Here is a 14,589-nt window from a genome sequence, read left to right on the forward strand (position 1 = left end):
AAGGGGGTGCGGCACTGAGGAGAGATTTCTGATAACAAATGACGCAAAAGCAAACTCGATCACATCAAACTCACATTCACAATTAGTCTTTTGGCACATTAGATAACCAGCTCACACAATGCCCTTTGCACACATGGGAGAAGGTAGACTTTATATGGGATGTCGTTTTTCAGAGCTCTTCTCACATCCTGCTATCTGAAACCAGAGTAAAAAGATGTATGAGATGCCTAATCTGTTTAACTGACCACTACTCTATATTGGTGAAAAAACAGAAGAATGTACTTGTATTGATTTTCTAAAAACTAATGTTACAGAAATATGTGGAGAGACACATCACATAAAATAGCCAGCTTCATAAAGGCCAATGAAAATGACCAATATGTAAGGCTAAGTACACATAGTATTCCTGCACAGAAAAATACTATTTATAGCGAGTTGGAAGCTTACTTTGCATGTATATTCTGTTTTTCAAAGGGAGACTGTGGAGAATGCTAAAAGAGCTACTGAAAGAAGCTGTGGCAATTTTTTTTGATGGTTTTGGCATGAAAATAGCTGTCAGTACAGTGGTGTCACCAATCAAAAAAAAAAAAAAACAGTACAGGAAAACCAGAAAACAAGCCATATATTAGTGTGATCAGAACACAAGTTCTGAGCAGGCCATTTAATAAAAAGAGGAACCAATTTAGCTTACGATTACTTGCACTTACCCATTTATACTGAAACAGCTCAGCACAAAAGAGAATTAACCTTCATAAACTTGAACCATGATCATAAGGAAAATTCCTTCAAGACTTTCATTATCTTCATCCCCACACAAATCATTATAAATATGTTCACCACATCTTTTCTAATGTGTGTAATGTCACTAATGTTCTTTCCAGTCCATGTGATTATGACATCTAAAAGCAACTGAAAAAACCCGACCAACTGCTTCTACAGATGTCTTTTTTGCTGACTAATCAGTTTGCAAGTGAACACCGAATACTGGACAAGTGGAGCGTTGTGTCATTACCACCCCCATAGCCCCCCTGTCCCTAGGTGCACACACAATGTGTGTGGGTGGATGGATTGTAGCACTTGCATGTGAGATAGGTCATTGAGCAGCTCAGGTTTAAACACAACAAAATCCCTCCAGTTTGCACAGGCAAACAGAACCACTCATGGATGCCATAACAAGAAAACTGGGGGGGGGGGGAGAATATATATATATATATATATATATATATATATATATATATTTTAAGATCAAAGAGAAAAATATCAAAGACATACGCTGCCTGGGAATACAATGAAGCAAATACATGTATGCAAAAAAATAAACTGCAGACTGTTAGGCTGTGATGACAGTGGAGCATCATCAGAGAGGATTTTGGGTTTAGGGTTTATGAAGTAGAAGGACCACAGGGTCAGAAAATTTTTCTTAGTCTCCACAGAAATCAGAACTATGGACCAGGAGTGGCCAAATCCAGTCTGAGAAAGCAATAACCCCAAACAGAGTTTCTAGGAACATCCCTTTTTACACCTCACACAGTAGCCGATGTACAACTAACTTAGCACTTAAACAATGGCTTCAATCAATGCGTTTAAGGACCTGAAGACTGGTGGGTTCAAGTCCACTGCTTACCTTTGAGCAAAGGTATTTAGCCTGAACTCCCCCAATAACACATGCAGGTCTTGAAGTGGTTTGCCAAGGCCAGGCCTATAGGACAGGTATATCAGTCACAGTATGGTCTCCCCCAATGCCCCCCCAAGGTGCAGCTCTTCTGTAAACCATTTGCCTATTAACACACATAAATAATTCATGTAGCCAACCATGGAACTCTCAGTGTCTGCTGTGCTACTGTAACCCTGCCGAGTTGTATCTTGTTTCATAGCAGTCCAGGTGTCACAGGTCATGGTCAGACCATGTGCCACACAGGGGTTCTGTTGAACACCAGCACACATTAATGGTAAAGTCATGTTACGAAGAATACTTTACAGAGTCAGCTTTGGCATGAAAGGCTGAGTAACTAGCATCTCATAACCTCAACTTTGCATCCTGTCATAATGCAAACCTAACTATCCAGATTTTATGTAATACACAGCTTATGAATAGTAATGAGTGATAATTATGTTATTATTCATGCGCATCCATTCTCAGTAACTGCTTGACCAAGGCAGGGTTGCACTAGCCCAGAGTCTAGCCTAGAAGCATAGCCCTTATATGGCAGGGTACACGCTGGATGGGTTGCGAGTGTTCTGCTGAGCAATCGCACACACTCATTCACACATGCATACATATATTACAGTCAATCTATAGCAACCAAATAAGAATTACAACATTATTACTAATGATATAAGAATAATTATGGTGTATAATATTATTACAAGTAGTGTAAATTGTAGGAAGGTGATCAGGATTTGTCCATCCTGTGTTTTATGCACCTACTTGAGCGATGAACATCGGTGCATCAAGTGAAAAGTAACAAACTAGGTTTACTTAAGAATCACATGTCTGCAGCCATGTAACTTTCTCTTAATGTAATGCGCAAATTGTATTTTTGCTAAGATGTACATTGCTTTGGAAAAAAGCGTCTGCTAGATGAATAAATGCAAATGTCAGAATTAGCTTGTTTATTTTTCAGAAGTTCCTGACAATTGCATGAGATATGAAAGAGATGTAACCACTTAGTCATACAGACTTCTGCAATACCAGTCTGAAGCCCAAAAGAAGAGCACCATCATTTTTACTCCTTTGGTTTGAGAACAGTGCTATTATTGCAAGACATCAGCCCTTTCCTCTCACGGCAACACACAGTTGTCAACCCTGTGGTGTTAAGAGTACAATCAGAGAGAATGGGTGGTACAGACTCTGTTTGGGCACTGCTGGCAGCCCAACAATCTTTCCTCAACAAACTGTGCACTTGAGGCTTTTCTGTTAACACAATGACTTTATGAGACAGTGAGCAACTTGTGGAATGGAGGGCAGCATAGGGCTCTGAGAGAGGTGATACAGGATGGTGAAAGAATACACCGAGATACTTTCACTTCCTGTAGACCTTTCTGTGAGCTCCTAATCAACCTGTGGACTTGCAGGTGCTGGGTATTATAATGACTACAGCAGTGACAGCAATTTATCGAAAGTGGTTTGTGACAATCTAATATAGCAACTGAAAACAACACTGGGTAGTGGACATGAGTGGTGTTTAAAGCTTTCACCTTGCATTTAATGACCTGAAGATTTAAATTCCAGGTGTTAGTATAAAACAAATCACTTACCCTACACTGCTCCAGTGAAACTACCCAGCTATACTGTAAGTCATTTTGGGGAGGAGCCTCAGATAACTGAATAAATGAAAAGATGCCCTAGCAGCAAAGTTGAAAGCACTCTGCAAAGCACTAAATCCAAAACAAGACTCATTAACAGAAGCAGCTCTCACTCTACTGCAGGGAGGTACTATTTTCACAGAGGTTAGGGTGTAGGGGTAAAGCTGAAGTTCCTGTAATGGCAGAGTCAGAGGAGCTGATGCTGGAAGAGGAGAGATCGGGACAGAGTGCTCCCTCGGAGAGGAGCGATAGGAAGGGATGGGCTTAAATTGTCTGTCAGCGCTTGGCAGCCGGCAAGGGAAGGTACACCCCGGGCACGGAAATGTGGACACTTATAAAACGGGGCAAAGCTGTGACCCTGGCAAGGCTGAAGCGACATGGGAAGAGTAAAACGGAAAGGATTCAATTGTAGCTGTTAACAACTCAGGGCACCAGGGATCATCTCAAACACAATTCATACTGAAATTTAGCAGCTCAGCAAAGTCAAGCCCTTTAACACTGGACCAAAATGTGCAAAAATTAAAGGAACAAACTGAAAAGTTACAAAAGCGCTCATATCAGGTGGAGGTGGTTATGTCATCTATAAACTGCATTATTTCAGTTCATCAGCACCTTTGAAGTCATTTGCAGAGTTACACCCCCTGCAAAACAGGCACAGCAATATCCTTTCACCACTTGATTCTCAAAAGCACATTAACAACAAACACTCAAAGATACCCCACTACAGACAAAAGAATAGCAGCACAGGGCATACAGAAGTGCTCCTGTGCAGTACAACATTTTCAGTGTGCGAGACAAAGAATCATGAAATAGGCCATGATTTGAAAGTAGCTGTTTTTCCCTAAAACCATAATAGGGCAGTAGAGTGCTTTGTGTTACTGCCTTGACTCCAGTGACCCAGGTCTGAGTTCCTGCTTTTGCTTTAGTACCTCTGATCAATGTGTCTGACCTGAATTGATACAATAAAAAAAAATTACCCAGCTGTATAAACAGTGGGGGGCGCGGTGGCAAAGTGGCGCGGCAGACTTGGGGTGCCTTGTGATGGACTGGAATCCTGTCCTGAGCGTTTCCCCTGCTCATTCAGTCTTAAGCCCTGTGTTGCCGGGTAAGGCTCTGGCTCGCAGCAACCCCACTCAGGACAAGTGGTTTCAGCCTGTGTGTGTGTATAAATAGTTCAATGTATTATTTTTGTATATTTATGACTTTTTTACCTAAGAAGGCACTTCAGTTTGTTTACATCATTCTACTTTTTTGTAATTAATAGTTGTAGTATTTACTTTAACACTTTTCCTCATCTCAGAATCCCTTGTGTAACACAATCCAAGGTGATGTTGGCATTTATGGAGGGTGGTCAGACAACCTCGCTCTGTCCCAGGAGGGAAAGCACATTTTCTCACTGTCATGACGTCTGAAGAATTGATCGGAACCTCTTGCTGTAACTGGAGCTGAACACCAGGCTGGCTCTTTACCCCATATCCCACGTACCTCAAGCCAACACTCCGCCCCCTGCCATGTCTAGAAAAACTATTAAAAGCACTGCAGCTTGTGGGGACTCTAAGACCTGTTTCCTTGTATGATATAAATAACTGATTAATGCACAGTCCCCTCACCTTCCAGCAACCAGTCTGCACAGAAGACACTGTAAGCACATCGGCTACCCGCCTAGAAAACCACACGTTCCAGCTGGCCACTCTGATGTTCGTACCAATGACAGTGATTCCTAATAGCTACTTCAGACCAAAAAAAAGATGGAATTTGGAAACAAAATATCAACTTTTACTCTTTATATTGTGTAAAAGCTCTTATGTACAAGATAGGGTGGCACAGCCATACCCTGTTTTTACTTTGACCACATGTAGCGCTGTCTTCAGTTTGTATGTTTTGTATGTATTCATGGCACCCTTGACACATTACAAGTTACTTTTTTCTTATTTTAAGATTAAGAACTTTAAAGCTTGGTTTCTGCCAATATAACCTTTTAGAGGTCCACATTGTTTTGTTATGCATGAAATTGCTTGCTTTGGACAATTACACAATAACTGCGTGTAAATAAGCTGTTATAAGAAGTGCATTCTCCTGTTGTCTTTCATAAGACATTTTCTGGAAAACTCCTTGTACAAGCAAGGTACTGTTTCACAACATGTACAATGAGCACCTGTTATACTTTACATGATAATGACAAGTCATTTTGTGAAGATATAACAGAACCAGAAAAAAACTACAGTACATGATAATATTCACCAGATTCCTGTTAAGAAAGGATATCTCAGGCTCCTAACTTAAAATTTCTACAAAGTACTGAAATAAGCATTTTACTAGCACAGTTAAGCAATTCCATAACACGTGGAGAGATTTCTTTGCTGAAGACACTTAATCACAAGCAAAATTAAATACAAACTTGTTGCCACTGTACAACATAGCTTCCTCTAAGAAAAATAAATGAACAGACATGAGGGCATTTTCAACCTTTGCATTTTGAAAACATGTAGACATGTTTAAGTTGAAAGGCAACCACAAAGGTGCTTTTCAACAGATTGTTTGGAAAGGAAAAGGTAGTCAAAGCAATAAACACAAGATAAATCTATTTTTGGAAAACTAGTGTTAGGAAAGAGGCACAAGTGGATGCATGGGAAGTGTAGGAAGTGGGGCTGCATGCTAGTTCTGAAGCTCGGAGAAGGGACAGCGAACGCGTGATTTTGTGCCACAGAGGCAGGCAGGAAGGATAGAGGCGCACTACTTACTCCATTGATTTAATAAGTTACTCATGTGCATCCTGACTGCGGGCGGGAACACGCAATCCGTCCCCACACACAACCCAGCCGAGACGGGCAGGGGTTAACGTCCAGCAGCTGGGGAGAACCACACACATACACATGCGACAGTGAGGTAATACACACGAGACAACATGGCGAGCAACACATCAGCACACGTTGACACACGGCCGTTTACATTTGCACACAAGTGATGACATTCACAGACATGGATGGGGACCTCCTGGGCACGTGTAGATCCTGCTGGACAGCGGAAGGTGATCAATAACTATTTACACCGAGTTCCAAAATCGTGAGTTCTCTCAAGGAGTATGTCGTTCGGCCAGGTGTGCGCGCGGTGAAAACTGAACATGATATTTCAGGTGATCTGCAGAAATCTATGCACGTCTGCAGGGAAAACAACAAAGTGAAGCGTGGAAGGCAAATTGGAGAACTGGCACCTTTCACACCTGAGGTAAGGTGGAGATCAGGTAACAGGTAACTCAGCTCTCCATAAGCCCGTCCCTTCTGTCCTACCTGCCCTTCATACCTACAACTCTCTAGAACACAGAGAATGACATATCAAATAACACTGATTTCATACTGAATCTCAAAATACTGTCTACAAACATTAAATCCAACGCAGGAGAAAATTTCACCAAGCACACGTATAAAAAGGACAGCAGCAGGTGGCATAGTGGTTGTTTGACTCCAAACTCTTGCTATAGTTTCCTTGATCAAGGTACTTACCTGAACTAACAAAATAATAACCCTGTTGCACTGAGTTATACACTAAGAGAGGCACATGATTAAGTTTCCTATATACAACATCACTTGGCCAGAATAAAAACCAATGAATGACACATTATAATATTATTTTTAATACTAATACTACTGCTTGCTAATAGTAATACTGCCACACTACTGCTACTACAACAACTACTTCTACTACTACTAATAATAATAATGATAATAATAATAATGTCACATAACTCGTCCAAATAAATCTGAACGTTAGCTTCCGCTAATAAGAATAATAATGGGAAGAAAAGGCAAAAACGTGCAAATATTCTGAAGGCGGGTATCATTATCATGTTAACAGGCTTCGTGTGACATCAAATTCTGACAGAAATGTTTCTGCCGTGTCACTCACGTTCTTCACAAAACGGCCGCGATAAGAGATACGACGGAAAATTTTAAAAAGAGAAAAAAAAAAAAAACAAAAAAACTTGTAAATAATTAACGTGTACATCAGTTCTACACAAGAGTTTTTATGACTCGAGAGTTCAGAAACCACTCGTCACTGTTCCCCACTGGCAGGATTCGAAGCGGTGATAACGATTAAAACAGACAACACATTACACAAGGACTTACATGGAAACGTTTCAGAAACGGTGGCTCCTCGCTTGTTTGTACTCGTTATGCCCGAAGAGCGTTATGACAAATAAAATGATTTTTCAATACCGACCGTTGGCTCCTCGTGCGGGGCCGTCATTGCGCGTGCGGCGCGCCACTATTCGCGAGGTCCTATCTGCACCGGGCTCGCGACGCTCCCCCACCCCCTCCGCCTCCTCTCTCTTGCTCTCGCTCTCTCTCTCTCTCTCTCTCTCTCTCTCTCTCTCTCTCGCTCGCGCGCGCAGAGGTTAACCGGTTTCGTGTGAGGTTCGAGGGGGTTTTCTTTTCATAATGATAACGATTATTATTGTTATTATTTATGTTCTTTTATTCTTTTTATAACTTAACCCCATCCTTACTAGTCCGTTCGAAACGTCGCCATGTTCATCTTCGCTTCAGTGCGCTCGCCCGTGCCGGCCGTGCAAACAACGTGTGCGCGCATCCGCGACCGGAAGCCTTTATCCGTGAATATTAAAACAAAAAAGATAAAAAGCGAAAGTAGTGCACAGAGCGAGGAGAACGCAGAGATCAATAACTTTTCAATGTTTTAAATAAACTAAAATACAGGAGAGGATTTACAGGACAACATTACAATAGGCTCCTGCATATAAAATATTATAAGACCATATAACATATGCTGTATAATCATCAATAATACTTAATTTTTAATAAATTTAAATAATTTTTTGTAGTTTAATGGGGTCAAATTAAGGTTACCAAAACACTGAAGTGATACACCCCCCTCCCCTCACCACTCACCACCCCCACCATCCCCTGCACTAGTACCCACAGTATCTTAGAAACTAACAACATATCTGAATTGTATAATAACACAGGAACGGTTGCCTAGGAGGAAGGAGGCGTGGTGGCGCAGTGGGTTTGGCTGGGTCCCGCTCTCCAGCGGGTCCAAGGTTTGAGTCCTGCTTGGGGTGCCTTGTGATGGACCGGCGTCCTGCCCGTGGTGTGTCGCCTTGCCCTCCAGCCTTGCGCCCTCTGTTGCCAGGTTAGGCTCTGGCTTGCCGCAACCCCACTCGGGACGAGCACCTTCAGCCCGTGTGTGTGTGCGTGCGCTTAGGAGGGGACAGCCGGTATTGTAGTGGTTACAGCTGCTGCCTTTGGATCCAAGAGTTGCAAAGTACTTATCCTAATGTAGTCTAGTTACCCAGCCATGTAAATAGGGGTATTGCTTTGGAGAAAAGCATCAGACGAATGAATAAACGTAAGGAGGTGAACCCCGAGACAGTTGCTGAAGGACGGTGGATGCTGGTTTTCCGACGGTTGCTGTCGGATGCGTGATGGAACGCTGCACTTTGCCGTGGAAACGAAGGGTGGGCGGCAGCGTGTGGGCAGAGCGTCCGGCTGGGCCAAGGCCGGAGGATGGATCACCGAAGGCCTAAAACCAGCCGCTGGCTGCAGTGGGTGGAGATGACATCTGGTCAATGTGGTGGAAACAGCACCAGGGAGTATCTCAGATGTTAACTCTAGATGTGCCTCTTTACACTGATTTTGCCATTATAAACCAATACCCTGCCGCGCTTAATCGATGATGAATTGACGGCATCCAGGGACTGGTTCCTTTGAAACAGGGAACGATCGGAAACGATGACTCGCTCGGTAATCCCGGTGTTTTAAAAAAAGGAGCAGTTCCAAACTTTTTAACAAATTCGTAATATTCCGTGCGGTGTTTATTTCTCATTATAAGCTGATTTTTGATTTGTTTGAGAAGTTCGTTTTTGACACCTAGCGGTGGAAAAATGCAATTGCACTACTCTTTAGAACGTGACCGGAAGTTTAAAAGGTTATAGAAGAGACTTGATCGGCATCCAGAGTCGCGTTGTTGTTTGCTTTCAATCCTTGTGGTAGATGCGACCGTAAGTTACTAATTTTATTCTGAAACATTTGTAATATTTCTTTCGTGCTAGTTTGATGAAGGATGATGTTCTGTCCTGAAATTCTTCGCGATTTGTGGTTAACATGCTGCTGCTGCGGCTCATATATATCTGGATAATGCGCCTTGATTGTTTATTTAGCTGTTTGAATCTGTTAGCGGATGTTTATAAACGTGAAAGTTGTATGTTGTTTGTGATATTTTGTGAGTTACTTCGTAATTTTGTATATTTTCTCTCTTAGTTTTACGAAAAAAAGTCAAAAAAAGTGTGCATCACAAGCGCAAAGAAGAACGTGATGGAGCTTTATTTCTGTTAACTATCTGTCAACGCTTTGGTTCGGAACACCACTGCCAGGGTGGAATAATAGGTAAAATAAAAGCATTATTATGAGAGGGAATGTGACACAAAATCAGAGACGTGGACTTGGAATATGGGGTGAAATGTTGCCATCTAGCGGCGAACAGGGAGCGATACAGTCTGTTTTGAAAAGCAGCGACGGTCCCCGCAGTACGGGCGTATACCCCGCTATACGGTGTCTCGTTATCACACACTTCAGCCTCGCAGATACGTTGCTACACCCGTCTTTTAACTTGGCATCAGCAGTTTAAAAAGTGTGCTTTGATATATCTATATACGATTTTCTACCTCGCTTTGAGAACAATATTAAATGCAAGTTTCCATTTATTCATTTTGCTGATGCTTTTCCCCAAAGTGACTTATAAAGTTAAGGTACTTACAGTTATTTACCCATTTATAGAGTTAGGTAATTTTAAGTAATTACCTTACGCAAGGGTTCTACAGCTGGAGGTGAGACTTGAACCTGCAACCTTTGGGTCCAAAGGCAGCAGCCATAGCCCATACATTACCAACAGCCCTCTAATCTAAACTTTTATAATGGCAATAAGATTCAAAAGTCAAGTGTTTATCATATGTACAGTAAAGTCTGTTACACTATACAATATAATTCCTACTCTGTGAATCCTCCCAGCAGACTAAGACATAAATTATAAGGACATAAAGAAAACACAAGGCCTAAATTACAAAATTACAATTAGTGCAAATGCAAATAAATGACAAGCAAAACTTAACATTTTTCAGAATTGTGTTCTCATTCTGCACACAGACTGTCCTCCTTCTATTAAGGTTAATTTGTAGATTCCTTAGTTAATGACTAATGTAAAACCCTCTTCCCACATAAATATCCCAACATACTTGTTAAATAAGTCAGGCAGAGAAATCAGTGTTAAGAAAACATTATTTAAATGCACATGTGCATAATACATTCTATAAAACAAAATGCATACAGCAAAAGGCTATTTAAATAGGCAAAAATTACACAAAAATATAAATTTCACATATTAATGACAAAGAAAATGTGTGTGTGTGTTTTATGGAATATAAAACTTAAAGGGAAAGTTAACTTGTTAAAGGTGATTTTAATTCATATAATCATAAGTTTATAGCGGTTCTTAAAAACAGCTGGCAGAACAGGATATTTCTAGGAACAGGATATTTCTAGAAACAGGACATGAAGTAGCCGACAGGCAGGCAACTGAGCTGTTACTGTGAAACCGGCTTTTGAAAACCACTTTAACTATGAGTGGTAACACCAGAACCTTTTGTCTCAGTTCTATAAAAGAGGATTTAGTGCTACATTAAATAAAAAATAGTGCGGATACAGCATTTCAACAGAATCATAAAGGCCAATGTTTCTCACTCCTGGTCCTGCCATGAAGTTGTACCCCACTGTCCGCCCTCAATCTGTTCCTGAAAAAGGGATGGATAACGAAAAGATAGATAGCGAAAGCCCATTTCCCATTATTCCTCATGGGGAAAATTTTACAGGCAGTCCCCGGGTTACGAACGTTCGACTTACATACAACCCGTAGATACGAACCACAACTCCCATAGTCCTACTACTATATTCAGAATTCGAGTTACATAAATAATTCATAATAACAACGGGTGCTAATTTGTGACGTACATCAAAACGTTGCGTGTCTACAGCGGTTCATCGGTGGGGCGCGTGATCCCGAGGTAGGACAAAGACTTCGTTGTTTTCAGTCGGACCACGTTGCTGTTAACAGTGTCTCGTGTGCTACTGTATTTGACTTTAATTTTTGTTTTAACCCTCCTAACCATGGCACCGAAGCGTAAATGTGATGCAGATGATGGCTATGCATCCAAGAAAAGGAAAATGATCACGACTGAAACTGAAGTGGAAATAATAAAGCGATCGGAAAAAAAGGTGAAACGCCAACAAACATTGGAAAAGCGAACATTAAAGTTTCTTTAATGCTTTTCATACCCACCCCCCCCCACGTACTGTAGTAACATTTATCTCTCTCTATTATAAATACTGTCCAGTTACATTTATTATTATTATTACATTGTTTCATTATTGTTACTGTATTGTTATATTAAATATGTTTTTAATGTATGCCGAAGTGTTTCTTTAATATTTTTTTATTCACAGAAAGGTACATGATATACTATATACTATGACAACCAACTGAATTTAGATACCCGCCATACCTAACTGTCCCAACTCACGTCAAAATCCGACTTAAAGACAGACTTAAAATATATGTAAGAATGTACTTAGGAATGGAAATTGTCGTAATCCGGGGACTGCCTGTAATTGGTTCCAAGCCGATCCTTAAAAACACCGACTAACTGGGTGAGCGAGTAATAGTGAATGAAAATCAATATACAGAGAGCTGCTCTAGGCTCTGGCCTGAGAACTGTGATCCGAAGGAAAACGCTGAAGAGAAGCTTCCAGACGTCAGAGTGACTCCATCTTTCTGAATTCAGGGCCACTTAGAGACAGATGAGCGAATGGAAGCAGTTTCACAATTATTAATAGCGACTGCATGAATGCAATATTGGTGATGATGTCATTTGTTCATCTTCGGATCTTAACCAGTCATCTTTACAACATTAGGTGTAACGCAGAATCTGCTGTGGATGGGATGCCAGGCCGCCTCTGGACACACACACACACACACACACACACATAACGTATTCAGTCAAAAGTTTGAGTACTATTCACTAATAATTCAGCAGGACACCAGTCCACATGTCCTCCCAGCTCCTCTGCAGCAGCTTCCAGAGACGCAGGACACCCGTGTGTCGCATCGCTTTCACTCTCCTGTCCAGTTCGTCCAAGAAAAAGATTGCCCAGGTGGAGTCACACTTTTGACTTGCATTGTATACAGTTACAGTAATATCGTCTGGCATTTACCATGGTCCAGCAGAGGATATCGTCACACTCACGAACAGCCACGGCAACAGCAATTTCGTTCTTCTTTATACACACACACACACACATTTTCAGAACCGCTTGTCCCATACGGGGTCGCGGGGAACCGGAGCCTACCCGGCAACACAGGGCGTAAGGCCGGAGGGGGAGGGGACGCACCCAGGACGGGACGCCAGTCCGCCGCAAGGCACCCCAAGCGGGACTCGAACCCCAGACCCACCAGAGAGCAGGACCCGGTCCAACCCACTGCACCACGGCACCCCACCTTCTTCTTTACATTGTATGAAAAATAAAACAGATTCAATAGAAGCACAAACACAAAGGGGATTTGAACATACAACCCAGTGTATGGCTACTTACAACCTATAAACTTATAAAGTGGCACCTGTATAGAAATAGAACTTAATAGATTTGATTGTTCTCACAACACATGTAACATGTCTCTTCCTGAAAAAAAGAGAATTTTTTGTGTAACGCTTTCACGGGAGTGAAAATTACATATAAAAAATTAAAGGTTCAAAGCTTTGAAGGTGCACTGTCAGAGTTACAGTGTTCTACTCATGGCACAAAAGTGTTCAAAGTGTTAACATGTGGACTTGGCTTTCTGGAAGTCGTGCCAGATGCAGAGAAGCTCATCAGGCTGAAAGCCGGTCACAATGACGCGTTGGTAATAAACGCACCTCTGGTACTTCACATGATAGATTTCAAACAAGTTGTGCATTGAGGTGAAACTGAAAGCGTACACAGGCTGGACACCTAAAACCCGCAGGCATAAACCCACGTAGATGTCCTCAAGGGGAACGGGTCTCACAAAACGAGATGCCATGGAAATCTTCTTGCCGAGGTCGGCTGAAAACAGGTACCCGGCCCCGGAAACATATGGAGGATACGAGTCTTCCGGGAAGATGTCCTCAGGCATGTACCACTTGCTGTTCTTGTCCCTTCTTGGATGACCATCTTTAATGACCGAGCCGGTAATATAATTCCGTCTGGTGGAGTTGGGCACCAGGAGCTTATTGACCAGGTAGTCCACATTCAGGAAGATGTCTGCGTCGATCTTCATGGCATAGGATGCTCCCTGGCAACTGGTGGCCAGCCAGTTCATCATCATCATGGTCTTGATGGTAAGGTTATGATAGCTATCCTCAAAGCTCATCTGGACAATGTCTTCATGCTCCAGACTCTCCCTCTCTAGGTCCTTCTGGATGGTTGGGCCTTGTTCTCCAGTGGGCAGACCCACAAAGAAGACCCTCAGGAGATGAACACCGGGGATCAGATCCTCTTGACCCCATGTTTTCCTGATGGCATCTCTAGAAGCACGCTCACCTGGAGAAACCGGAACCATCAGCACCAGGAACGGCCTCCTCTCCTTGCATTTGTGTGGCTGGTTGAGGACATACTTGTACGTAGATGGTGAGATCATCCTGTAAATCTCTGCAGCTATGGGGTTTAACCTTTGGACAGACTTGGCACGCTCTCCTCCATAGCTCCAGAAGCAGGTGACTAAGAATGTCAACAACACAGCAGAAGCTAAAAGTACTCCAAACCACTTGTGCGAATTCTTGACCATTTCTGTGGGAAAAACTCAAAGAGAGAATAAGTTCTAGGAGCACACACTACTTTTCCCAGCAGAAACACGGGTCTTCTGGAGGTAAATCTTGCGCGGAACGCAGAATCGACGGGATCCCACACATCACAGTGGGAGGAACTCGCCGTAAACCTGGTTTCCCGTTTTGTTTCGGAAGAACCGCTCCCTGCCGCGCATTTTGAGAACGACACGTAAAGAAGCGCGCGCTCTTATTGGAGGGGCTCGCGACGGCCCCCCCGGAGAGGGGAGGGCCGAGGGAACGGAGAGCCGCTTTCACTTTTGATATCCATCGACACGCGCGTTTCGCGTACGTCTCACTTTGCTCTGTCTGTGAGTCGTTTGTACGCTTTCACATGTAATATACGATTCCACTGAAAATTATTATTAATGCAACAACAA

General features: G+C 42.4%; 2 protein-coding genes across 4 annotated transcripts in view; both read right to left on the reverse strand.

Moving 5' to 3' along the window:
* The window catches only part of LOC108938031 (dual specificity testis-specific protein kinase 2-like), a 28,355-nt gene extending 20,757 nt beyond the window's left edge, over nt 1–7,598 (reverse strand). Inside the window, exons 1-2 of one of the 3 annotated variants that reach the window (XM_018758297.1) lie at nt 7,431–7,598; nt 6,048–6,155 (exon numbers count right to left, since the gene is read on the reverse strand). In XM_018758297.1, coding sequence (XP_018613813.1) covers nt 6,048–6,078 — 31 coding nt within the window. In that variant the 5' untranslated portion in view covers nt 6,079–6,155; nt 7,431–7,598. Of the gene's footprint in view, nt 1–1,624; nt 1,681–6,047; nt 6,156–7,430 lie in introns of those variants that run through there. The other 2 variants (XM_018758298.1, XM_018758299.1) reach the window with 2 other exon arrangements.
* Nucleotides 7,599–12,992: 5,394 nt separating this feature from the next.
* Nucleotides 12,993–14,308, reverse strand: b3galt8 (beta-1,3-galactosyltransferase 8). Its single transcript, XM_018758348.2, has one exon. The coding sequence runs from the start codon at nt 14,170–14,172 to the stop codon at nt 13,186–13,188; it is 987 nt and encodes a 328-aa protein (XP_018613864.2). The 5' UTR covers nt 14,173–14,308; the 3' UTR covers nt 12,993–13,185.
* Nucleotides 14,309–14,589: the final 281 nt, after the last annotated feature.

The sequence above is a fragment of the Scleropages formosus genome, chromosome 17, assembly GCF_900964775.1.
Source record: "Scleropages formosus chromosome 17, fSclFor1.1, whole genome shotgun sequence".
Lineage (NCBI taxonomy): Eukaryota > Metazoa > Chordata > Actinopteri > Osteoglossiformes > Osteoglossidae > Scleropages > Scleropages formosus.

Excerpts from the sequence above, each read along its gene's own strand:
- b3galt8 (XM_018758348.2), bottom strand. The coding sequence starts at position 14,172 with ATGGTCAAGAATTCGCACAAGTGGTTTGGAGTACTTTTAGCTTCTGCT.